Here is a 27755-nt window from a genome sequence, read left to right as displayed (position 1 = left end):
TCACCTGGCTCTGTCATGGGCAGGGTTTAGTGGTTTGGTAGAGAGTGCAGCTTAGAGAGTGCAATGCAGAGAGGACAGCTCTACAAACTTCATCCTCTTAAATATTAGTGATTACGCTACAAGTTTTTATTTGTACTCCACGACCAAAGGTTCAAATAGTTTATAATAATAGGTATTAGATCTTTACCTATGAAGTTGTCGTTACTGGCCATTTAAAACGTACTTAATGTAACAACTTTTTGGCAACGAAAAAATACCCGAGAGACAGCACAAAATGCCGTAGAAAAGTTTATTGGTTTCCGTACACATGACTTCTTGAAGAAGGTCATTGAAAAATTACCGCTGTGCTCGCAGATATGCATCGTGCCGTGGGTGCATATTTTGACTGACAGAAATAATTTACAATTATTAAAAAATCTCTTTAACTTCTGTATAGTAAACGGAAATTTCGTAGGTGTAGGCCAGTATTGTACATCGGGTTAAAACCGGATTGCGTTCATGAAATAAGTAAAATATACAATAAATATTTTTTCAATTTTTATTTTTTTTATTTTTAACAATATCTAGTTAAGGCAGTGTCTTTAAACATTGTTGTTGTGAGTATTTTCGTTACTTCGACAATAAACTAAATTTAACTAAACCTAGTTCTCGGTAACCACAAAACAATACAAACCCTAATTACAATATAAAATACATAAAATGATAAAGTAAAACAATAACAAATATCCGACTTTTCGCACATTAGTACCGAGCCTGGTATCACAATGTTATGGCAACTCAGAAGCAATTAACGCAACGGCCCGTCATATCAAAACGTTACAATAATTATTATCAAGCTATTCATCACATCACTAACTCTTAACCAGAATCATGGGCCGCCCCGGACCATCAAACTCTAACAATACTCTAATGCCCAAATGTGGGGTCCTAACCTATTATATGGCACCCGGAGTAGGCCGAAGGTAACATTCGACTGATGGTTGACGCTTCAAGTGTACTGAAAGGAAGGCACGACGTCGGGTCCAGTGAACGAGAAGTCGGTCAACTCCCTCGGTCAGTCTATTAAATGCTTCAGGGAAACTGTCCAAACAGAACTTTGTTCAGTTTCTAGCAGAAGTCTGCCTTCCGGGTTCACAATCGAAATTTTGCAATACTATGAGTGTGGTGGTACTACAAACTGTAAAGAATCAAACCTTGATAGATTTAAATATGGGCTGTAAAGCCTCACGCCAACATTACAAATAGAAGTTTATAATCGATTTCTGAAATTTGTTCACGTGATTTAAGATACAACCAAGTGAAGTTGTGCATGCAGATAATGTTATTTATAATATAACTCGTATGTAAATTGTGACTGTTGTACTGTGTACTAAAGCTTGACTTTTATAATAGTTACTCGTTGCTAGTAAAGCTCGCTTGATGAATATGAATTAAATGTACTACTACGTACACTTTTTACGCAAACTGTTTCTATCGTGTTAGAGTCCTAATGTAACTGTTAATTATGATAAAGTTGTTTTCAATTACGTAGCTTCTCATTAAAAGTATCCACGTGGACCCATGATCCCAGTTATGTCAAGCAAAATACAAATCCCGGTTCTGGGTTGAGTTGAGCCAACGGGTGGGTCTAGGCCACTCGTTAGACTAGGAAACGAAAGGAACGAGGGGTCGATCGTAGTTGTAGCCCTGGTCGGGCACGAACGGCGGCCGGGTCGAGTACGTCACGGGAGGCACGTAGATGTACGGACGCTCGGTCGTCGACACCGGCTGCTGGACGTACACCGGTCTCCTCGTCGTCTGCGGAATGTAGATCAGCGGCGGCGGACTCGTCACCGGCACCGCCGGGACGGGCGAGTACGGGCGCGGTGTCGTCTGAGGAGCGATGAAGATCGGCGGCTGTGTTTGTATAAATACGGGCTCCCGGGTAGTCTGCGGCGCGATGTATACCGGCCGTCTTGTAGTTGTGGGGATCGGGAACGAAGGCTGCGGGTATATCGGAGGGAGAGTCGGAGATGGGCGCGGAGGCACGTAAAGCGGCGGATTAGTCTGAGGTCTCACGGTGGTCGGCGAATACGTGAAGGGGATACGCTGGGTGGTGGGGAATGTGAAAGGAACTTTAGGTTTTGGATAGTCGTACCCTGTTGTTCTGTCGGTGGGACTGACTGTTGAATAAGTGGGAACTGGGGGAGGTCTGGTCGTTGGAGGTGGAGGTGGCGGTGGTGGAGGAGGAGAAGGGCGTCTAGTTGTTGGGGGTTGGTAGGTTGGTGGCGGCGTTGGTGGTGGTTGTGCTGGTCTAGTTGGAAGCGGAGGCAGTGGCGGAAGAGGACGTCTAGTTGTAGGTGGGAGATAAGTTGGTGGTGGAGGAGGAGACGGACGTCTGGTTGTTGGGGGTCGGTAGGTTGGTAGCGGCGGTGGCGTTGGTGGTGGTTGTGGTGGTCTAGTTGGCAGCGGGGGCAGTGGCGGAGGAGGACGTCTAGTTGTAGGTGGGAGATAAGTTGGTAGTGGAGGAGGAGGTGGGCGTCTGGTTGTTGGGGGTCGGTAGGTTGGTAGCGGCGGTGGCGTTGGTGGTGGTTGTGGTGGTCTAGTTGGCAGCGGGGGCAGTGGCGGAGGAGGACGTCTAGTTGTGGGTGGGAGATAAGTTGGTGGTGGAGGAGGAGGTGGCTGTCTAGTTACTGGTGGTAAATAAGTTGGTGGCGGTGGTGGTGGTGGTGGTGGCCTAGTAGGGGGTGGAGGTGGAGGGGGTGGTGGACGTCTGGTAGTTGGTGGAGGTGGAGGAGGTCTAGTGGGATAAGTGAAGGTAACAGGGGGCGTCGGATATGAATACCCGGTCGTTCTGTAGTTGTCGATTAATGTGCTGTAGGTTGGTGCTCTGGTAGTGGGAGGCGGTGGAGGTGGTCTGAAAAAATTACAAAGTTGTTAAAATGTATTATTATTATTATTTGTTTACGAAATAATATATTTATATTACATCAATATTCCAAAAAAATTTCTAATTCAGTTTTCTCGAACTCATATTACACCCCTGTGGGAATCAATGACAATGGAATCAAGGAAAGCAGTGACAAGAATGACGTCAGCGCCGCCGACGTCATCATTATTAACAACAACATGGGGCCAGCCGCGCCGTCATTAGTCGCGCCGTCACAATATAAAGTATTTTTTATATTCTCTAAATTTACGGCAAGCTGAATCGGTAAAAAACGTTTCAGTGTTCTAGGTACTCGAGAAATTCTCCTTCGAGGCGGTGGGCGTAGCGACCTCCGCTCCACGTTACCGGCGTCCTGGCGAAGGAATAATTCTAGCACAGAGGCTCTAATCTCGGGGTTCCGTGCTGGAGGCCTGAGCTCCGTCGTCTCGCGAACCCATCGGTCGGCTTTTGGATTGTCGAGGCCGTCTGCCCGACCTTCACGGCCTGGGTGGGCTGCGACCGAGGCTGCTTCACCTTCCGACTGAGGCAGGTCCTTAGCAGACTGTTTCAGCCGGCACCTAAATCGAGTCGCCGAGAGGGAACTGACTGCGCAGTTCCACCACTACGAAAACTGCGAGGAGGACACCGCGGAGCATATGCTTGCGCGCTGCATTACCTGGGTGGAGCAGCACGCCATCCTGCTCGCGGTCGCAGGAGAGAACGCGCCCTGGACAGCAATGTCCAACCTCTGCGAGTGCACCATCTTCATGCAGAAGGAGGCGACGGAACGAGAAAGGGAAAGCTGTGCTTTTTCCGCACCGTTCCATCACCGTTGTGCTGGGAGGCGAAGGAAAACGTGCGAACACACCTCTCGGCTCCTGTACGCAGCGTCCTCCCCCCGGTGATGATCACGGGGTGACCTGAGGGGTCAAAGCCGTGCGGGTTGCTACCAATAATCTAACGCGCTGCCCAGAAGTAACATTACCGTGAACAGAGTGACCGGTTGACGGTATAACGCATCCCGAACCAGCAGGCTGGTTCTCATCCAGCGGGATATCCCAGGACACTAGCGGCACTCCCAGGGCGGCCTGACAGGCTTGCGTACCGAAACGGCCGACGTGTTATAGAGCCTTCGATTCACTTCAACGGCTTAGTCGACCGGGTGTTCTTGGGGTGAGCTGCGCTCACTGGTCGTAATGTTGACCGCGGTAACACCCTTACTCCAGTCGGTTTCTGTGTTTAAAGGGGATCGCACGCATGAGCGCGATTGCAGGGGAGTGGTTAGTGGTTAGATCCTTAAATAACATTCCTGGACCTTTTTTTAGCGGTCGCCGCTCCCAATATCTCCGGACCATCCAGACCTATTTATGTATGTAGGCGCAAAGATATCTAAGTTTGGCACTGGGCCGAAAAAGGTGATCGCGAAGTGCCCTAAAATCACTGCAATAAGATGTCAGTTTTTGGTGTCGCTTGCCATTGCTGTACTTTTTTCAGTCTAGCCCCTCTGCACATAAGCAGAGCATGTGTGATCAGGAACTCCATTCAAATAGTATACATTTTACTTTTGTATTATTACCTGGTGGTAGGTGGTGGCGGTGGCCTGGTTGGCGGTGGAGGCGGTGGCGGTGGCGGCCTGGTCGGAGGCGGAGGTGGCGGTGGCGGCCGCCTGGTCGGAGGCGGCGGCGGTGGTGGTGGCGGCGGTCGTCTACTTGTTGTAGAGTAGAATGGTACGCGTGGTGTAGTGTAATAATACCCGGTCGTAGAGGGTACTCGAGGCGCCAAGGTTGTAGAAGGTTTGGTTGGGGGAGGTGGTGGCCTTCTGTTATTATTAAATAATAATTATAACATATTTAACTAGTTAAAGCCTTCGTTAAACAGAACGCGTAATTAGCGCGTCAGAGCGCTAAACTGACGCCGCGCTATGACGCCGTGTGTTGACGTGACGATGTGTTGGACTACTATGGTAACATACCGTCAAACAAAGCTCCAGCGCTATAAGTACGCAGCGCTCTGTCGCGGCGTTAGGACGCTTTGACGTCAGGCATTGTAATTTTTTACAAATTTTATTTTAGCGTCTGAGTGAATGTGTATTAAAATACTAGATAATGCCCGAAAAAATGATATTAATAGTTAGAAAATACCCATGCTTATACAATGCCACATCTGAATCACTCGATTTCTTAATACTTTTAAATTTTCACACTGCTATCGAAAGGCACTATGATTTGGCGAATGCTCATCTAGTCAATTTGAAGAGCGCGACGTTAAGTACGCGGCGCTAAGTACGCGTTCTGTTTGACGAAGGCTTAAGATGTTAAACTATTTAAGGGTTGGTAAGGTAGGCTTATAATGCAGTTTTCGTGCATTCAGATGTTTTTGTCATGCTTATTATTGTCATCAAAAATCGTACATTGGCTCTCAGTTGGAATTCATAACGTTCCATAATTATATGGGTGACAGTGTGTATTCGCAAGCAGTCCATTGGGCACGGTATATGAACGCCTCTCGATTGTCACTTTCCGTTTACGTTAACTCGCGCTTGGCGGGGCGAGGGCTCGAAATCTAAATTCTTATACCCCCCATTATCTTCTGTTTAAGTTTATTGAAGCATCCAAGACAAACTAGCTAGCTATCTAGCTATGAGCTACTTGAACATCACTGCTTAGTCCTATGGCCGCCGCTGTGGATCCTTACTACACTGGCGTTAAAGTGGTGGGGGAGAAGCGTTATGTTAAAAAAAATGATTAAATAATTTACATACCTAGTTGTAGAAGGTGGTACGTATGGTGGAGGTGGAGGGGATGGCGGTCTCGATGGTGGCGGAGGTGGAGGCCTTCTTGTAGTTGGTATAACAAAAGGTATGCGAGGAGTATCATACACATAACCGGTCGTTTTTGGAGGTGAAGGTGGAGAAGTTGGTGGAGGAGTCCGTGGTGGTGGTGGCGGGGGAGGAGGAGGTGTTCTTGGTGGTGGAGGTGGTGGTGGTGGAGTTCTTGGTGGTGGCGGAGGCGGCGGTGGTGGTGGCGGTGGAGTTCTTGGTGGTGGTGGCGGCGGCGGTGGTGGTGGCGGTGGAGTTCTTGGTGGTGGCGGAGGCGGCGGTGGGAACGGAATGTCCGGCTTAGGATAGAAGTAGCCGTCCTCGTCGAGATTGGCGACTATGGGCGCGCCTACGACGGCATAGTTCTGGTTCGAGTTAGGATAGATGGCACGTTCCAGCCGGTCTGCCTTACAGGTGTGGTACACTGCGAGGAGCACCACTGCAAGGTGCAGTGACAGCCTCTGAAATAAACAACAACAATATTACAATGAGAGCTTGCACTGTCCGGCGGAGTGTGCGTCCGGGAGCCGGCCGCGGGACACGCAGGACACACACGACTCGGTCCCCAGTACATCACTTTTTCTATCAACTTGATCAGTTTCAACTGTCTGACATGCACAATAATAATTAATACATTGTCATTTCGAAGAAACGAAAAAACCACATTTTCTATATATCATCTATATATTTATATTCTAAGTCTGGCCATAAATACTATTACAATTAAAAATAAACAAATACATTTGAATTTGAAATCTGTCATTTTTATATGATTGCTCATTGAGTTTTCTCATTTTGGCGCCAATACATTGTACAATATTTTGCGATATTAAAATGGAGTGGGGTGATAAAAAGAACCGAATCGCTGTGATTGCATTACACAAAGTAGGTATGGAGCCAAATGCAATTTTTAAAACTCTCCATACGCGTGGTATTAGTAAAATGTTTGTGTACCGGGCTATTAATAGGTGCAATGAGTTCCTCTGTTTGTGACAGAAAAAGATCTGGCCGTCCACGTAGTGTTCGTACGAAAAAGGTGGTCAAAGCAGTAAGGGAAAGAATTCGAAGAAATCCTGTCCGAAAGCAAAAGATTTTATCTCGGGAGATGAAGATAGCACCTAGAACCATATCGCGTATTTAAAAAGATGACCTAGGACTTGCAGCCAAAAGAGACGTACTGGTTATTTCTTAACTGATAATTTAAAAGAGAATAGGGTGGTAAAATCGAAACAACTACTGAAGCGGCACGCAAAGGGAGGTCATAGAAAATTTTTGTTTACGGATGAGAATATTTTTACAATTGAGCAACATTTTTACAAACAAAATGACCGTATTTGTGCTCAAAGCTCTAAGGAAGCTTCCCAATTAGTCGACAGAGTGCAACGTGGCACTATCCGACTTCAGTGATGGTTTGATGGGATATTAGCTATGAAGGAGTGACTGAGCCATACTTTTGTGAAAAATGTATCAAAACATCGGCACAAGTGTATCAAGATACCAATCTTGAGAAGGTAGTGAAGCCCCCTAACAACACCATGTTCAATAATCAAGAATGGTCCTTCCAGCAAGACTCGACGCCAGGTCATAAAGCTCGGTCTACGCAGTCTTGGTTGGAAACGAACGTTTCGGACTTCATCAGAGCTGAAGACTGGCCGTCGTCTAGTCCCGATCTTAATCCACTGGATTATGATTTATGGTCAGTTTTAGAGAGTATGGCTTGCTCTAAACACCATGGTAATTTGGAGTCCCTAAGACAATCCGTACGATTGGCAGTGACAATTTTTCCCATGGAAAGAGTGCGTGCTTCTATTGATAACTGGCCTCAACGTTTAAAGGACTGTATTGCAGCCAATGGAGACCACTTCGAATAAGCTTTTTATACTTTAAATTGTTTTATATTTATGTATTAAACCACCAAACAGTTACCATTACCTTTTTATTGGTAAGCTTTGCGATGGCACACTGTTGCGACGCTTGAACATTGCATTTTTCGATTAAGGTTATTAGGTGTAAAGAATCCACTTATCATCACATGTCACAATTCCATCCAATATTCTTTCATTTCTGTATCGATTTAACAAGGCAACACAAGTTTTTGTTATTCACATCATGAGCAGTCCCCTCTCCAAACGCAACATTGATATTTCTAGCTGTTTCTGCAGCGTTAGTTCCGCATCGGAACTCGTTTTCAAAAATCACTCGAATTTTCTAAGTATCCATCTTTCTTGTCTAAGCTGAATAAAAAAATCAACTGAAAGTCGATAATCAAATATTGCACATTTTTTAAAAGAAGAACCTCATAGGTACCATTTGAAAAAAGTTTCACTCAAAAATCTCAAACCATAAAGGTTTTATGTCAATTCGAAGTACCTGTTACAATAAAATGGTAATTTCATACTTTAACCCCTATTATATTGAGAATTACACTAAAGCCCTTCAATAGTTAATAAACAAGCAAAGAAAAATAAAATTGATGCAAACAGGGGGGAGGACATAGTAAGTACATAGTCTTGGCATGTTTGTATTAGGATAGGGTATTTATTACAAGTCGGAACGTAGTTACACTGTCAGCTATTTAAATCACGTAAACATAGTGATAATTAGTAGTTTCATTCAAAAGAGAGTTTTCTTTTCACACACTCGACGACAGTCCAGTCCTGATATTTATATTATATATTTTTAGTTTAAGATATTTCTTTTTGAGCGGCTCATTTGAATGGAACGCTAATTGCAGTTTTCAGCTCGATAAACCCCATCTCTTAAATAATAATTTCGAACACTCTAAGTAAAATTGATAAGAATGTTGTCCATTACCACGCCTGTTGTCCATTAGGCCACATATCTGTTAGGTGGAATATTTCTTTATAGCTTGTAAGTTTTTTTTTATAATAACGCCACCGTGCGTAGTGCGTAGGTTTTTATGCATAAGACATTAACATATAAAATGCAGGTCAAGGTCAACGTTCGTTCCTTGTAATTCAATAAATTTAGCTAATGAAATATCTGTGATAAGAAATCCCACATATATCATGATATCTGAACTAGTTTCTTTCTTTATATTGTATAAAGAGAATTTCTACACTCTTTTCATTACAATTATCTCAGTATTCATTGTTATATCACATCAAAATTGCTATTAATATTTAGTAGACGTGTCGATAAAATTAAAATTTTTAAAGTATCATTTTAATTTTGGTTTTGCATATTATTATTATTATTATTATTGTCCGATTATGATATCACGGCTCTCCTAGTGTGCTTAGTGAAATCCATAGATACGACCTGGGCGCCGTCGTCCCTATTCAGCCACAGGCCAGAGCCGTCAGTCGCACTAATAATAACATTTTAATATTACAATGTAATGATTTGGTCGCTTTGGATTATAAATATTTAAATAATTAGATAATTGTCCCACCTGGTGCTTGTGTGTACAGCTCACGTACACGCGATGTTTGATAATACGTTAATACGTTATTAATAAAACAGTTACGTTTTGTGGAGGCGGCTCAAGGTACTCCGGTCGCGCGCCGCTCGGAGCGTCTTCGAGATGATCGAACTAGAGGGCCGCGACTACCCTCACACCGCACACACGCTGCACGGGTCTCGGCTCTCAAGGGGGATGGCGGCACTCACATTACGATGTCCATAGGTTCAAATAACCACTTAACACCAGGTGGGTCGTGAGATCGTTCACCCGTGCATTTTATATAATGCACTAGGCTTTGTCCGCGAGTTCGACCGCGTGAAATTGTTTACTTTTCAATAAATGGGCTATCTAACACTGAAATAATTTTTCAAATCGGACCAGTAGTTCCTGAGATTAGCGCGTTCAAACAAACAAACAAGACTCTTCAGCTTTATAATATTAGTATGAATAATACAAATAGATGAGATTAGAATCCTCAGCAACCTGAGGCTTTTAAACCTTCTCTGGACTTCCACAAATAATTCAAGACCAAAATTAGCCAAATCGGTCCAGCCGTTCTCGAGTTTTAACGAGACTAAAGTACAGCAATTCATTTATATATTATATAAGTATATAATAATATATAGATATAGATTATTTGGTATTAGTATAAACAATTCGATGTTTTTTGAATTCCAATTATGTTTTCCCTGTTCAAATTTATTAAAGTTTATTGTCCTGTAAAGTTGTCTCACGGTCAGAAACGCTTACATTCGATTTTCAATTGATTAATTTCGTTTGCACAATATTCCTCATTTTGTATTGTGCGTGGACACAGCTCCATAACACACATTGTCTAGGTACTTAAACAAGTTGTAAGTAATTGATAATTGTTTTATAATCGACGAGTGGCGCTCTAGAGGGTCGCCGCTGCGTCAACACAAATATTAGATCGAGAGATGAAACGCGTGTCGAACCTAAGCAATTTGATATTATGTTGAGCGTCGGGGTCAGGTATTGTTAGCACTTCCGAGAAGGTCACGAGTGCTCACTATAACTATGTACATATGTAGTACCTCGTGTTGACACATGTGAAGAATTTTATCTGTAGTATAAAGTTATCATGTTGTCATGAATACAAATGAAACTACAAGTAGTGGCAGAAAAGTGAGGTTTTAGAATCACTCTCATGTTTCAAAGATATCGTAAGTGTCTGTGTCGTGTCTGTGTCGTGTCTGTGTCGTGTCTGTGTCGTGTCGGTGTCGCGTCGGTGTCGTGTCGTTCACGAGACCGACAGCCGCGGCACGGATTCGTCTCGGAGCTCTCTTACGCAACACAAGCGCGCGGAGTCACGCAATACTTGCACATTTCTTCGACCTTGTCCATTTCGAAAACATTGTACGTACGTAACTGAACTATTGTCATTCAGTTTTTAAAACAGATGTCAACATGCTTTATGTTCTGTGTACGTCCGGGCTGCCATCTTGCCACTCGACACCGAGTTGTTTACTGAAATCATGATCTACATAATTCAAAGCAGTCAACGACATGCCATATTTTCTATATAATACAACTGAGAGCACGACTTATATAAAGAGTCAACGGCTTTAACTGCATGATGTCTATGGGCCACATTAACCTGACCTGTCCCGCGACAGGCATGGTATAATTGGCTTATAATACGTATAGCACACGTCTCCGACTCTGTCTTTCGCAATTAAGAATGTTTTCAAGACTTGAAGATAATATTTATTTATTCATTTTGATAGGACCCCCCCCCCCCAACATACTGCAGAGTTTATGCTATGCACTCACTCGCAGAGTGGAATGTATTGTTTGTTATGTAACGCGAGAGTGCCCTACGTCAAGGAATACGATGTATTGAAATTTCCTAAGGAATTACCTGAATAAGATATTTGCTTTGTGTTATAATTATGGGAATCTGTAAATGATCAAATAATTACAGGTGATGTTTTGTGAATGTATCAGAACGACTTTGTTTTATTTTTTATTTATTTTTTATTGCTTACATGGGTGGACGTGCTCACAGCCAACCTGGTGTTAAGTGGTTACCGGAGCCCATAGACATCCACAACGTAAATGCGCCACCCACCTTGAGATACAAGTTCTAAGGTCTCAAGTATAGTTACAACGGCTGCCCCACCCTTCAAACCGAAACGCATTACTGCTTCACGGCAGAAATAGGCAGGGTGGTGGTACCTACCCGTGCGGACTCACAAGAGGTCCTACCACCAGTAATTACGCAAATTATAATTTTGCGGGTTTCATTTTCATTACACGATGTTATTCATGAACATTTGTTGAGTACGTATTTCATTCGAAAAATTGGTACCCGCCTGCGGGATTCGAACACCGGTGCATCGCTTCAACACGAATGCACCGGACGTCTTATCATTTAGGCCACGACGACTACTGAGATTTAAATGAGAAATATAATTTTGTACGTTGTCGTTTATCGCATCGAATAGCAGAGCGTAGCATCTTAATATGACTGGTACCAAGCACTATATTATAGCGTACACAGAATTCAAAAAGAAAACGTGACAAAAGCGACACTTTTGTGACTTAAACTTAAAGCATAGAGCTTTAATCTTAAAGCTTAATTATTGATTTAGTATGGATGGGCAGACGAACGATTCAATGGCCCACCATTCCTGAAATGGTTACTGGGGTTTAAAACATCAGAACGTGAATGCCATCACCGAACTTGAGTCCTGAGATCTAAGTCTCAATTGTATGTAGGTATGGTATAACGACCGTCCCGCCCTTCTAGCCGGTGCTACTGCCGCCATTCTTGCTACCACCAGTGATTGAGCTAATTATAATTTACCTCTTTTTAATTTTTATTACACGATGCTATTCCTTCGTAAACGTGAGCCGAGTAGATATTTCGTCTTGGGAACTACATAGTACTTGCTTGCGGAATTTGAACATCTTTAGGCCACTAGTCTTCAGATCAAATTTAATAACTAACCTCAAACCTGAGCGCTCTGTTATTGATTTAGTCGCGCGACTAGCTGGGGCAAATTAATTATTGTGTACCAATTGTGAAGCTTACCGACAGAATCTGAAAGATTCTCACGATGTGTCGACCTGCGCCACGAATGCTCCTGAACACATTTGTATTCGACGAATGTGAAAAATATAACCCAAATTCTTGTAGATTGTAAATCACTAGATTGATTCTACATAGCTTAGGACACACCAGCACCAAGTACAGAAACAGGTTTTACTTAAAAAACATCCAAAAGTAATTCTGAAGATATAATTTGTTCGATAGTTAATGTCCGTCGCGGGGATCTAGCTCGGTCATTAAACATAAATCATAGAATATCTCCGCACTGGCCTTGACATTTGTGGATCTGCCTTGTTCGGATCCTGCGGCCTTGCTCCGGTATTCGTTCGAGCGCTGTAAGATCCGGCTTCGACGGACTCCATGTGTCAGAAAACTGTTCCGATTTGTTTGGTGTCATGGAATCAAAGGCTTATTCAGTATCTACCTACTTACCCATCTACCTACTATACTATAATAATGTGCATGCTGTTATACGAAATTTAGACAAGATCTTTAAAAAATAATATCTTAGTGATAAAATAAAATGCTAAATAATTATAATGAGAATGCCGGCAACCGTGCCGCGTGGAATTAGGAATAGGACTGACTGGCAAGGAAAGGATTGCTCTATAATAAAGGATCATGAGTGCTGATGTTATCCGGGAAAAGCGTTCATAAAAACAAAGTTAAGAACCAGAGGCTATCGTAGTAACCCCTCGGCAAGGACTACACTTACACCGTTACTGGTGTAGTTTACGTGTGGATGTGGCTTTAAAAGCCTACGCCTAGCTTTAAAGGTCACGTTTGTATATTATATTATGTATTTTATGATTATTTATATTCCTTGTAATATCATTGTAGTTATGTTTATACCTCAACTAATAATAACATAGTTACGTAAGGGGTAAGGTCAGGCGAATATTGCACTTTGTTCCGAATGAACGTAAACGCTGAATTGTACCAATAACTATTAAAAATATAAAAGTGCAACCACGAGTTCACGATCAGACGTTGCTAAACTTGAATTCAGTAAACAAATATACTCCCCGGCTCAGGGACACAGAATGCATTCAATAGCCAATTGGAATAACTTCAATAACTCGCCTATCACAAGCATTAAACGAGCGAAATGAATAAACAGAGATTAAAATCACGCCCAGCAGAAACACGTCGACGGTCGGCATCTTGATGTTAGCTATGACGTAATCATAAATTAAATAAACATTTAAAAGTCAGATTATATCGATAGCGAGTATCGACGAGGGCAGGACGGGTCGTGTCGCGGTGTACGTGACCCCTCACTTCAACATTAGCCAACACCGGTCACCCGGCGCCGCCCGCGCCCCGACGCGACTCCCAGGTTATACAATTACAACCTGAGACATGAAACTTCAACTGTATTATGACAACCGTAGCTGATTCACTCAAAAATAGGCAGCACCTATCCGTGCTGACTCGCCCTACCACTCATTATGCAAATTAAAATATTCTCAGAGCTCAATTTTATTACTCACTAGACGTGCCCCAGGATTCCACTAACGATAAACTTGTTATTCAGAAAGAATGAAATACGTTGCGCTGTCCCGGGATTAAGATCTGCTCGTGTCACTCTGTGATCCATGAACTAGGTACCGGTCATATTATATGTACTGTTACGATGATAATTTTTGCTATGTGAATGTGTTGCCATTTAGTATGTGACATCGAAACATCTCAACGGACTGGTGGTTTATTGTTCAAATGCGAAATACATTGTCTTTTATATTTTGTAGTAATAAAATGTGTAGCTTATCTGTGACGTTTGTTTCGGAGACGTCGCTCGTATAATTGAGATTCTATTTTTTGTCTTCATTTGCATACGGCATTGGATCCAATCACACACCATCCCCTCCCTGTGTATCACACACAAGCGCTGTATGTTTTTAGTGTATTATTTATTGTTTGTCACTACCATACGTATTATATTATTTTATAATAATACCGTTGTGTTCAACATTATAATACCGCTTACATTATTATGTTACTTTAGTTTAAATGCGATAGTTTTGGGAGTATAAGACCAAGATCTTCCCTCAAAGGTTTGTATGAAGGCTTAACTAGAAAATGTCGCAAACGAGATTCAGGCAACTGTCAACTATCTTGTATCCTATGATGCTACCGCCGCAGTCATAATTTTAGATTTCGTCTTGTTTTAAAATAATTCAAAATTTCATCAACATTAAAGTTTAATTTCAATGCAAAAAATATATAAGTACGATAAAATTACGAAATGCGTCGTAACGTTGTCCAGCCAACAACGAAGGGACCAGGCCGTCTATGTGTAAGTACAGTCTCTCTGATCAAATGAGCCTTGTTGTATTTTTTTTCTACCTATGCTGATAGCCTTGAGAGGCTATTTCAGCTTCATCCTAACATGTAGGTGAGCTCACAGGGCTCAAACCGGAAGTGTAGCTAACATGGCCCTAGCAAGAGCAGTGCTTCGCAGAATCTACCACCGGATCGGAAACACGACCCACTGAGAAGATCCGGCAAGAAACTCAGTGGGCTGTGTCTATGAGGCTTGTTGTTGCACAGACACACAAACAGAACGATGACTGTGACAAACTATGAAATGTCGATCGTTAGCGACAATGTCCAAATACGAAGCCACTCGTTACATCAATTAATACGTACATTACTACCTGACGTTAACAGCTGTGCACGGAACACGAACGTACGCACCATACATTCAGTATATTCAATATAATATACACACCCATATATACCCAGTACATTACTGAACCAGAGAGTAAGGTGTGAAGGTGTTTAATTCTCTCACGCCCTGCGGTCCTTTCCATTTTGTGATGTTAATTGTCCATCGATTGGCACCGTATCTCCCAACATGACGAGCCCTTCTCCATTTGAGACTTTGAGAGAGGTGTAGAGCATCTTTTACCTTAGTTATTTTCCGAATTTTTATGTTTCTAACTCTATCTCTCCATCTTAGACAGGGTTAAATTGTTGTATCTAAAATTATCCTTTTCAACTTAAACGGTAATTGCGATTTGAGAATCTCTTATTGTGCCCAGCACTTTCTCAACAGCTATTCTCCTGTTTTCCTCCTCTGTGTTTCGGTTTTTTCTAAAGGATTTTTTTACCAAGGTTAGTGTAGCGCTCTACGTATTCCATTTTTTTATGTAGTGTTGTTAAAAATCTTAATCTTTTTTTAAAATATTTAAATATAATAATATTTTAATAAATGTACTATAATAATAATAAAACATAAACGTTCAGTCATAAAATATTTTAAAATTCCTTGTTTTTTATCTTGTACAGATCGCGGCATTGTTTCACGTTAATTCCGTGGAACTGGTTTTAAAGTGATAAATTATCTAAATATAATCTTTGCAATATTAGCAGACAATTTACGAGCACCGATGTATTAGTAACCACGCTACTTGTCGATTTTAATAGATATATTGAATAAATTACGATTAAAAACTGTTTCAAATAAATATATTGCTTTACGTCCGAGATTTTATGAAAAATTTAAAATGAAGCGTTATTCACAACATTAAGCATTTGCACTCCGCTATCCCCTCCCAGGGGACGTTTATGTATTTTTACAGACTACGGGGAATTGAGTTAGTTCAGCACAACTTTTTGAGACATGCACGTTGGAGTTTTCTATTGAAGTGGCACAAGAAATCAAATCAAACAATCGTAAAATTACTAAGATATGTATGGAAGAATACGAAATGTCAACAGGTTTTGTGTCAGACGAGAACGTGAGAGCCGTGCTTTCAACCAATTCATACAAGTCCAATACCATTATAATACATTACTTAGTTCTAAAATTATAATAAATAATATAAGGGTCTGCCAATGTTCGTTTCTGCCATAAAGTGGCACTGACTAACTGCCGTCCTAGCTAACGTGCAGAATCGTTCGGAGTGCAACGGGTTAACATGCTCGTAGTCGTGGTAGTGTAACAACGTCCCGGCGACGCGACGCGACGTGTCGACCGCGGCGCGTCACGCCCCGTCACGTCACGCCCCGACCAACTCCGCTCTTCTGCTGGAATAGCGGAAACTTTTCAATAAAAACTAAACATTTAACAAACTATGTAACTCATGTCTCAGCTTGTAGACAATTAAAACCATATCACAAAAATGGAAATATCATTGTCAAGGCTGGAAATATTTATCTTTTTTAAGAGGTGAGCGAGCTCCCGGCTCTCTTAGTGATAAGGTGTTGTCGGAGTTCATAGACATTACGTCGTCAATGCCGCCACCCGCTACAAGCCGGTATGTGAGAGTGCGTGTTTACAATACGTTATACAAGTAGCCCGATCCGCGATGCCGCGGCCGGTCGCGCCCCTCGGTATGAACTGTTCGCCGACGCGCGTCTTATTCTTTTGGCCATGACGACTGCAGGATTGCATCCGCAGGACTCGTTGACTCGGAACATCAATCGATGTTTTGACGAGTTGATTGATTGATTACGAAATTTACTTAAAAATGAAAATAAAGTAGGATGAGGGAAACAATTACATTTTTATTTTTCTTAAAATTTAAATCTAAAAATTGTGATGAAGTGCGCTAGGCTGCTTACTACATAATAATATAGCCGTAGAGCCACTGCGCCATTTAACTTTTTATGAGCAGGGAATTAGTTTATTTCAGTTAAAACAATCTTTGTCGCCCAAACATTGGAGTCATTGAATGTGCTATTAAGGAAAAGTCTAAAATATTTTGCACGCATATATTTTGTAGCTTACCCAAAAAATTTAACACTCACAGGAATCAATTATCAACTATTAATGCAGTTAAATCAAATCATCGAAAATTGTTGAAGGAAATCGTGATAATGACGCGCGCGTTAGTCTCGGTCGATATATACGAGTAGTGCCGAGACGCGACGCCGCGACGGGCGACATCCGGCTAGGCGGCTGGGACAGACACGACCACCTACACCGTATTTGTTGTACCGATCAACAAACCCTAAACTTTATCTGATATTTCATAATAAGGATGTGCTTATTGTAAGACTTCTTAACCTCCTTAACTAACCTTGTCCTCCAAATATCGGGCGGAATTATTTTAAGATAACAACTGATATAAGAATACATTTCAAGCGTTGAATGAAACTGTCGTAAAGTCATACCTACATTTAAAAGTACCTCAAATAAAATGCAGATGTATTCTACCGAAGTGTAGACGGAAGTCCGGCGGCTTCATTGTGACCCAAAAAATCATAAAAGTTATAGTTTGAAGGGCGCTGCCTCTGCTGACCGCGCGGCGCGTGTCCGCCGAAGGCTGACCTCGTAATCTCCAAGTTTCGACGAAGTTTGGCAACACGGTATTGCACAAGAACTCATCAATGAGTGACTTATCTTTAAGTATTCGCTGCGGGTCAGTGGCGAAACACTAAAGTTCACAAGGGCTATAAAAGGCAGGATTTGTAGCGTTCCATAAAGATTAATGCTGCGCTTAGTTTACAGCGACCTCGCCCGATGATTCGTTACTGAAATGTCACTGAAAATGGCGTCACAACCTTGGGCGATTGTAATCATTTCAATCGAACATTTACAAGAAGAGTAACTTAAAAACTTAAAAATCGCAGATAGTTTGAGCAGGTGAGGGGGAGGTCAGCCCGCGGTCACAACGGGAGCGGCAGGGACTTTTTGTGTACATCACTAATGTTGTTTAATTACACACATTACATCAATCAACTGGGTAATCGTTACGTCAGTTTGAGTACGCGAGCGTGTCTGTACCAAGTGCGTCGTCAGCCGTCACTCGCTGCCAGCCACACATGTGCACACATATACACAGGTACATATGTACATACATGTGCACACACGGGTACAGTTTCATAACTCGGCAGAGCGCGCTGCCTCACTTGCGCCACAGCATGAATAATTCACTCTTCTTTAAATAATACCTAAAACTACGTTTAAATATGTTTTACTCGTATTTCACTATTTAAGCCTATCTTTGATTAGACCTTAGGAATTTAGTTACACAATATTAATTGTTTCCAATAATATGCAAATATAAATTGTAGATAGAGACAACTAGCAGATCCTAAAAGACGGCATAATAAGCTAACTAAAGTTTTAGATAAGCATGTATGTACAAAAAAGAAACCTCACATAGCGTCACGATGTAATTATTTATTATTTTGTGTTTGGAAACAAGTTTATAAAGCTTATGTGAAATATTGTAGAGCAACCAATAGTCTGGATGTGCATCAACATTAACACTAATATTAATATACTAGACTAATTATGTTCTGGACATGCTTATCGTTTGAGTAATAGTACATAGTAAAAGCTCTTTATACGCGGGGCACATGTTCCGTGAAAATGCCGCAAATAATGAAAAGCGCGTTTACAAAGGAGATCCGTGTGGATACCTACAGAGTGGATTTTTTTATCAATATGTATATATGTACGGATGTATCGATTAAATTCGCGAATAAATAAATCTTCAGCCACAAATATAGGAATTGGATCGCATTTTTTTTAATTCGCGAATAGTTAAAACGCGAATGCAGGAAGCGTGAATATGGAGCTTTTTCTGTATGTATAAGCGTCCAATCCAGCGCGATGGTAGTTGGTTCTCATTCTGACTCGGTGTTACGCTTCGTGGAGGTCAATTATATTATATTAGTACTATCTGACCCGGCAAACGTTGTGTTGCCTTAAATAAGATTTCTAGGGAAATTCTACTGAGAAAAAAATACCTCACTTAACCACATAATACCTCATTATAAACAAAAAATAATATCAAAAAAATAAAAATAAAAAATAAATGTTTGGGGTGGACAACCATTTTCACTTAGGGGTATGAAAAATAGATAGTAGCCGATTCTCACACCTACTGAACATACTATTGGTACACAATTAAAACCAAAAAAACATGGCTGAAAAATGTATAGTATTGTATAGCTCTCAAATATATTAAGTGTATAATCTATGATGTATAGTGAGTAAGTAAGACAGGAAACCGGCTTCGTCCTCATCCCTACTTCGTGATGTTTGCTGGATGAGTGGTGACACCTGGCGGGGATAGCTGATCGATTGACAGTTGATCAGTAGTCGACCGGCGAGGGCGGGAGATCAAATTCAATTTAAAAAAAACATAATTAAAGGAACTTGAAATTATAAACTCTGAATAAGAATTTGTCGTACTACAATTATAATATTTGATTGCCATCTTGCAACCTTATTGCGGATCTGTGCATAGAATAAATAAAATATTAATCGGGATGGAAAAATATGGGTTGGTCGTATAAGAGTGAAAATTTAGAGTAATATGATTTTTTTTATTTTAAGTCGTGACAAAACAAAATAAAAAACTTGCAAAAAAAATTAATGTTTATAATTAACAAATAAAAAATAGGGGTTTATCATAGAGGGATGAAAAATTGAGAGTAACATCAGATTTTTTATTTTAATTAGTGACAAAATAAAAATAAAAATGAAGATCTTGCCAAAAAAATTAAAGTTTATAATTAACAAATAAAAAATAGGGGTTGATCGTAGAGGGGTGAAAATTTCAAAGTTATCTTATTTTTTTTATTCTACGTCATGACAAAATAAAAACAAAATTCTCGCAAAAAATTTAAAGTTTTTATTAGCAAATAAAAAATAAGGGTTGATCGTAGAAGGGTGAAAATTGAGGATTGTATGTATTTTTGTATGTTGTATCATAAAAAAATAGAAATAAAAAATTTTGTCTAAAAAATAAATAAAAAATTTTTGGTGTGGACTACCCCTAACATTTAGGGGGATGAAAAATAGATGTTGGCCGATTCTCATAGATACCGGATAAGCATAAAAAATTTCATCAAAATCGGTCAAGCCGTTTCGGAGGAGTATGGCAACGAAAACTGTGACACGAGAATTTTATATATTAGATAATTTTTTCGGTCGCGGTTTTTGAGTTTTTTATGTTCAAGTGAGAGTTATTAACCGCCTTGTCTTCGTGTCTTTTTTTTGCCTTTTATTGTTTTAAAGGGTAATCGCGCTCACGCTCACGGCTCACGGGGTGAAGTGGTTACCGGGGCCCGTACACCTCAGTGTTAATGGCGCAACCTGCCCTGAGACCTGAAGTGTCTGTAGTCGAAGTCTATAGTATAATGGCAATCTCACCCTTCACACCGGAACGCATTGCTGCCTTACCGGAGAAATAGACAGGCTGCGGCACCTCCTCGCGCGGACTCACAGCACGCCCTACCTGCCCGCACTTACATGTCTGGTATAATGCTCGGTCAACGCTGGTACGCATTGTCTTGTGAATCCCTTAGTCGCCCTTCGACACCCATGGTTCGTGACGGTGTGTCTTTGGTATTTAGGCCCCGCTATAGTGGCGTCAGTTGACTAGATACAATCTCAGATGAATCTGTATGACAGACTATACGGTAACAACGATCTACTGTCAGACGCGTGACCCGGTGCGGAATCTGAGAGACGGGCTTTGCTATGGAATTACCAAGAATATGCGGAAATGTTGTAATCCTACGGTACAGCAACCACGATTTTGACGACCAAGGGCAAGGGTACTATCAAACGAATCAACACGTATTCGTTATCTGGTTTAATTACAGTCGAAGAGCACGCTACGCAGATTCCGCGGTAACGGTCAATTGAATGAAGCGTTCGGTCACAATCAGGTTGTTGATGCAAATCAGCCGTCATTCACTAATCACGGTAATGCAATCATTATGATCGGGCACATACAACATTCATTCCGTAAAAATTGTAGTAAAATTGTAAAAAATGTATGGTTTGAAGCTCTATATTATGTACGAGTGGTCAGTGACTGAAAGGCAGTGCTTTGCAGAATCTACCACCGGATCGGAATCGCGACCCAGTGAGAACATCCAGCGAGAAACTCAGTGGGCTGTGTCTATAGAGGACGATGACCGGTCCTTGAGGTACCTTAAAGCACCGTTAATGGATAGGGGCGATCCGTAATGACGTGTTTAGGGTGACGTCGAATGTTTACCATTTGGTCCACAGGATCAGGCATATAATTACTGGCGGTTACGACAAGAGAGGTTTCATGTCGTGCCGCATTCTCAAAGTGGCGCAATGATGCCGACTGTAGATTCTTACTGACTGAGTCAAATTCTAGGTCATCATGGGGATCCACGTTCCTTAAGAACCATGGTGCTCCGACGGCTATCCTGCAAAAACGGGATTGAATGATTTGAAGGGGTTTCATGTGGGTGCGGGCCGCGTGACCAAACACTACTCTTGCATAGGTCATGACGGGGCTTATGCAAATTTTGTAGAGTGTCACCTTATTACGAAGGGACAATTTACTTAGTTTGCAAATCATAGGATAGAGGCGTTCTAATATGAAGGTTGCCTACCGTTTTGATGTGGGGACGGAATTTCATCCCTCTGTCGAGGGTGACGCCTAGATATTTGACCTTCGAGGCCCACGGTATGGGCTAGCCAAAGAGAGCGATTAGGCTAATGAAGGTGTTAACGCGCCTATTAGGGAGTGGGCTTCTCGAAGTGGTATTCGGAGGGCGACCCCTTTTGATGAGCATCGCTGTGCTTTTCGTGGGATTGATGTCAATGCGTTACTTCTGGAACCACTGTTCCATGATGGCCACTGCGATCTGGAGTCACCGATGCAGTAACAACTTCTTCCTACACAAGTAGTAGATAGCCGTGTCATCGGAGAAGACCGCCAGATGGGTCTCCGGAGACCGGGGTATATCATTGATATACAAACTGAATAATAACGGGGAGGGCGAGGAGCCTTGTGGGACTCCGGCCGTCAGCTGACGGGGGCGAGAGCGAGTTCCCTCTACTCGATATCGAAACGAGCGACTATAAGATCGCGGAGTCGGCTCGATTAAAATAATCTTTTTCATTCTCTTAAATGGAAGAATGAGTTCAACCCCCACCCTAAAGTTTATCGGTTACAAATAATCCAAAATCATCACAACGTAAATGCCCTCGTCCGCCTTCTCCGCGGTTTTTTTTTACCATCTCCCGATGCACGTGCATCAAGGCTTCTTGCATAACATGTGTCAGTCAATTAAATCAATTCCACTGCTTTAATGATACATCGTTGATGACCTATTCTGTAACCCGTTATACACGGCATACTCTTCTTCGCCTCAACTTAAAAATAATTATGTAAATATTCATATTATTTTCAATAACACTGAGTGTGAACTTTTGACGGAGGTGACGGCACCGTCCTACTTATATCTGGCAAAAACAACACGTTTTCCAGTTTAAAGGTATCGTCTTTGTTTCAATACGACCGAGGCTTAGACCTCATGTCTCAAGATGAGTCATGAATTGGTGTTATATTCCGCACATGCTTCAGTAGTCGTTTGACCCCAACCGGCCGTGAATTAGAGTGGATGCACATGCCCGCGACGCCGCACTACGTCATCAGTCCGCCGGGGCACGGAGGCGGCGCGGCGGCGTCTGCACTGCACACTGCTCGCACTCTGACATTCAAACAGTTACTAAACGCATTCATTACATCTACTATGTTTTGCAACATATTGTGCAGATCTTAGGAAGTGAATCTTACAATAACCAATTCGTCTTTTATACTATGAATTTTCCCTGTTTTGTAATATAGAGGAGACACAGCACTGGTAGAGGTGAGAGAGACCGGCCAAGTGGCTGCCAAGCGTTTGGGGTCTTGGAGGTTACGTGGAGGTCGGCAAATACATCAATTAATAAAAATAAAAAATTGTTTATAAAACAGAAAATTTTAAATATCTTCAAATAAAACGTACTTTTAATTTTTTTTGTAATTTCTGTTAAATAATCCTTTTATTAAAACTCTATCTGTGCTAAAGTAGCACAGAATAACATTGAGAATTATAATATTATTATTTTATCAATATCGTAGATTGAAGATTAATATGAGTTCCACTATATGGAAGAGTACGGCTGAGTTGATTGAGTTTGTCCGACTTAGCACACTCAATATTCAGACCAGTTCGACTAAGCTGAGATGATCTCGAGGAGTATGATCGTATCGTTTGAGATTTCCTGTCAAGTTGTCTATGAGTTCTAGTAATCGCTTACCACTAGGTGGGTTGTCAACTTATCTTCACAAGTAAGTCAAGCAAGACACTGAAAGAAAGACTCAACAGTGATTAATTGCTTGGGTTGATTTTGGACTTAGCGGTCTTTGTGAAAAATGACTAATGATGCTTTTTCTGTTTAAAATCTAAAGCTTGTAATTCAATTACTTGTTTTTTATCAAAATAAGTAATGCTCATGATCACCGTATGTGTGACCTTTTGTTGACCTTTAAACTTGTGTAATGAAATCACTTGAAGCTTTTAATTAAATTCTTAGCGCTTGTAAACAGAACTATTTATGTATATTATATTTTAATGACTACTTATTCTGCTATGTTCGTCTTCTAGCAGTTTTTGTCAATGCTGTTTGTTATTTATTAGAACTGGTATTTTCGTAAGGAAGTTGTCATGTTAATAAGCATGTTAATTTACTAGGCTCAGAAATGTTATATTTATTATTATACGACTTGTAGGTATTGTATTTACGAAAGAATTCTTTTTTTGCCATATAAAATCCGCAGAGCATCGGGTAGATAATATTGAGATAATTAAAGTGCCTCCGTTGACTCGAGGATGGCAAAAGATACATGAGCTCCGCGACACAAATGTATGTTTTCGTTCAGGATCAGCTCTGTAGAAGACTCCCAACATTTCAGAAGTCAACCAGGCCTTACTTCCCAGACTATTCCGAAACTGAACACCGCTCAAATGTTACAATTGTAGACTTTTACTAAACGAAATAGATTATTTTTTATTGCTTAGATGGGTGGACGAGCTCACAGCCCACCTGGTGTTAAGTAGTTACTGGACCCCATAGACATCTACAACGTAAATGCGCCACCCATCTTGAGATATAAGTGCTAAGGTCTCAGTATAGTTACAACGGCTGCCCCACCCTTTAAGCCGAAACGCATTACTGCTTCACAGCAGAAATAAGCGGTGGTACCTACCCATGCGGACTCAGAAGAGGTCCTACCACCAGTAAAATCAGAGTTAAATGGTTAGAGATTTTGTTGTTGTCATCGTCCCTCTCTCGCGGTGCGTGAGTGAGGCTCTAAGCGTGGGCGCGGGATGTCACACTACTCGTTTGTATATTAGATTCACTTGAGGTGTACTCTACTAGTCGTTCATACATGGACCACAGAGATGATATAGCGGGGAGTGAGTGAAAGCTCAGGGAGGATCATCATTTTTAGGGCTGATATAATAATGATGACACCTGTTAAAACTAGCCCACTAAGTTTCTCGCCGGACCTTCTCAGTGGGTCGTGCTTCCGATCCGGTGGTATCATAGATTCTGAGAAGCACTGCTCTTGCTAGGGCTAGTTTTAGCAACTTTATTAGGTTACAGTCCCGTGAGCTCACCCCTAGATTGGTGAATCTAGTATGACCCCTCGAGGTCAATAGGTAGGATACAAAAAAAACGTAAAGGCAATAGCTGTTAATTTACAAAAGTTTGTGAAATAAGGTAAGTTGAAAGTTTTATTTTAAAGGAATTTAAACAGTACTAAGTTTTGCCCGAAATACTCTAAAATAATATATATAATATCATAATCATAAATACTCATACAAACTGACCCGTAAAACTCCCAACTACTACTCGGATAAGATTTTTTTATTATTAAATTTATTTTTGTTGGTACATTAAGTAGTTTACCGTGAATTTAGTAATTTAGATAAATAAACAAAGCAATATTTGTCGATGTGTATATGTATTTGTGTCGGATCCACAACCTGTCCGCCGACCTTCTGTTTGCAACACACGGCGCATGCGCGACAACCTCTCCACGCACACACAGACACACACACACGCAATTCCAGAGCAAATTTATACCCAAAAAATTGGTGAGCCATTTATTACTAATCAAAATATAAGACGAACATTACATTACGTTACATTACATGCTTATAGCGAACGCAGGAATCAAAATTTCATATGTTCTTATCTGTTTGGTTGGAATAAAATGTGTTGGTCATCCGTGACCAGGAACACGCTGGGTCACAAAGTGCGTTGTAAAATAAACAATGTACAAGTGCTTAAGTTCACCAAGACCTTAGATAGTACTAAAGTTTACGTACAGAATTATGACAAGAATATCTAGTAAATCACTAGCTCCTACTAAATAAGTTAGCTCCTTTTCAATTAAATTAAATTTTAACTTTGTCGTATTGTAAAAAATCCGTATCATATCTAGCTTATTATTTGTTATTTAAAACTGTGAGTTAAAATTACAAAGACTTCAATTACCGAAACAATAACCCAATGAAAATTACAAATGATAATATTTCAAATTTGGAAAACCTCGGAAAAGCACTTTTTACTATCTCATTGAGAGCGTCAGAACTGAAAGTAGCGTTTTGTTATAAATGGAAGCTTAAACTTAATAGCACAAGCTGCAAACACATCCGGGAAACTTTTCTTGAAGCGCGTTACAATAGACATATAGAAGATAAACTTTACCAAGGAAATTTATAAATATGTACAACTTTAAAAGAAAATTGGTACCAAGAAAATATTCTGAAATGTGAATAATCTTTGTTTGTAATTAGCTGTATGTATTCTAATTGTTTTGTTGTGAATGTGTATACAAATAAGAAAGAATATATTGCTCACCATGTCTCCGGCTGTTGACTAGCACAAACACATAATCCGTAGCGAGCGAGGCGCGGGCGCTGCGAAACAACGGGCCGCCGCGCGCCGCTCGCCATATATACAGGCCCAGCCCGCGCCGCCCCGGACGACACAGCATCACCTGCGGTTTCACATCTATACGACAACCTTTTTCATATTTATCAAATGTACAACAGTTTACAATGATGTGTTTCTTATTAAGTGCCTTTTTTGTTTTTTTATTGCCCGTGTAGGAAGAGGAGCATACGGCCCACCTGATGATGAGTGGTTACCGTCGCCCATGGATTTCAGCAACACCAGGGGCAGAACCAAGTCGCTGCCTACCATTAAGTACTCTCCACAAGCCTTGTTTGAAGAATATCTCTAGAAACGCACTGTGGATGAACGCAGTGGTTCCAGGTAGTATGGATGAACTCTACTCCGGTGGCGGGCGGTGCGATGGTAAAAACGAGATGCTGGTATCATCTCGAACAATTCCTCAGAGCACTCCCCATAAAAAATACGGTACAAAATACAGCGGGAACCGAAGTCCTTCTGCAGACCCAGAGGTTCCAAACGATCCGTGAGAATGGGATAATCGACAATCCGAAGGGCACTCTTCTGTATGGAAGAAACCGGAACTCGATCACCAAACAGTGACCGTGGCATTTTTATGGGTTAAAATTTCGTGTAGGACATCACCTAGGTGCCAAACCAGGCCTTAAACTAACACGATGATCGCTTACAATTATCAAAACCAATGATTTTTCATCACAAATAACAATGTGGTTCAAAATCCCTTCGTTTTTGCATTTGTTCAGTAAGGCAAGGCATACCTTAACGCATTCGTCGCGCTGCTGATCGTCCTGTTCGTGCACACACACGACTTTTGAAGTGTTTTTACCGAGCCGATTTAACGCAAATGGACCAATATTGTTTTGATGCTACGAGTAGCGATGAAATCGGTACAGTGGTGCGTTTGTTTCTAGTGTTCATCTCATAAACGTTATTAATGTCATGTGTCGTTTTTTTTTTAGGATCGAAGGATTACTGGAGGCCCGGAGGCCTTTCCAGTTTCACTAGGACAGGTAAACGAGCAAAGGCTCAGCCAGGAGGGGTTGGATTTGCTAATAGCTGCCCGAGTGCGTCAGAAGGAGACCTAACAACTCAAGAGCAGCTGCTTCTACTACCGGATCGGAATCGCGAGAAGATCAGATCAGAAAAGATCAGGCGAGAAACTCAGCGAGCTGATGCATGGGCTAGGTTGCACGTCGACCTCTTTGTCAAGTTCGTCGAGTACGGCCTGCTCCTAGTCTTAGAGCTGAAGGCGTCTGAATGCAAAGGTTATTGGATCTGATGGATCCGTAAGGACGTGTCTAGGGCGTCGACGGTGACTGGCTCCTGCGTGATCAGGATTCGGGGAGTAGTCAGCGGCGGCAACGATAAGGCATTTTTTTTATTTTTATTCCTTAGGTAGGTGGACTCGCTCACAGCCCACCAGGTGTTAAGTGGTTACTGGAGCCCATAGACATCTATGACATAAATGCGCCACCCACCTTGAAATATAAGTTCTAAGGTCTCAAATATAGTTACAACGGCTGCCCCACCCTTCAAACCGAAACGCATTACTGCTTCACAGCAGAAATAGGTGGTGGTCCCTACCCATGCGGACTCACAAGAGGTCTTACCACCAGTAATTACGCAAATTATAATTTGCGGGTTTGATTTTTATTACACGATGTTATTCCTTAACCGTGGAAGTCAATCGAGAACATTTGTTGAGGACGTATTTTATTAGAAAAATTGGTACCGCCCGGGATTCGAACACTGGTGCACCGCTCAACACGAATGCATCGGACGTCTTATTCCTTAGGC

The 27755-nt window shown here is 41.5% G+C and overlaps 1 protein-coding gene across 1 annotated transcript; it reads right to left on the bottom strand.

Moving 5' to 3' along the window:
• Positions 1 to 524: 524 nt before the first annotated feature.
• Positions 525 to 26131, bottom strand: LOC101744888 (basic proline-rich protein). The gene is made up of 4 exons (XM_038018925.2): positions 25884 to 26131; positions 5670 to 6187; positions 4485 to 4727; positions 525 to 2896 (listed from the first exon to the last, which is right to left on the bottom strand). Exons 1-4 carry the CDS (start codon positions 25884 to 25886, stop codon positions 1645 to 1647), a joined length of 2016 nt encoding a protein of 671 aa, XP_037874853.1. The 5' UTR covers positions 25887 to 26131; the 3' UTR covers positions 525 to 1644.
• Positions 26132 to 27755: the final 1624 nt, after the last annotated feature.

The sequence above is a fragment of the Bombyx mori genome, chromosome 22, assembly GCF_030269925.1.
Source record: "Bombyx mori chromosome 22, ASM3026992v2".
In the NCBI taxonomy this organism is placed as follows: Eukaryota; Metazoa; Arthropoda; class Insecta; order Lepidoptera; family Bombycidae; genus Bombyx; species Bombyx mori.
Note: the sequence above shows the minus strand (reverse complement) of the source record. Positions and strands in the feature narration are given on the sequence as shown.

What these genes read in the sequence shown, in the direction of transcription:
- LOC101744888 (XM_038018925.2), bottom strand. An exon ending in GTACCACCTTCTACAACTAG is followed by an intron (nt 4,728 to 5,669) that starts GTATGTAAATTA and finishes TAATAATAACAG; the next exon opens with AAGGCCACCACCTCCCCCAA. An exon ending in CCGCCACCACCTACCACCAG is followed by an intron (nt 2,897 to 4,484) that starts GTAATAATACAA and finishes TAATTTTTTCAG; the next exon opens with ACCACCTCCACCGCCTCCCA.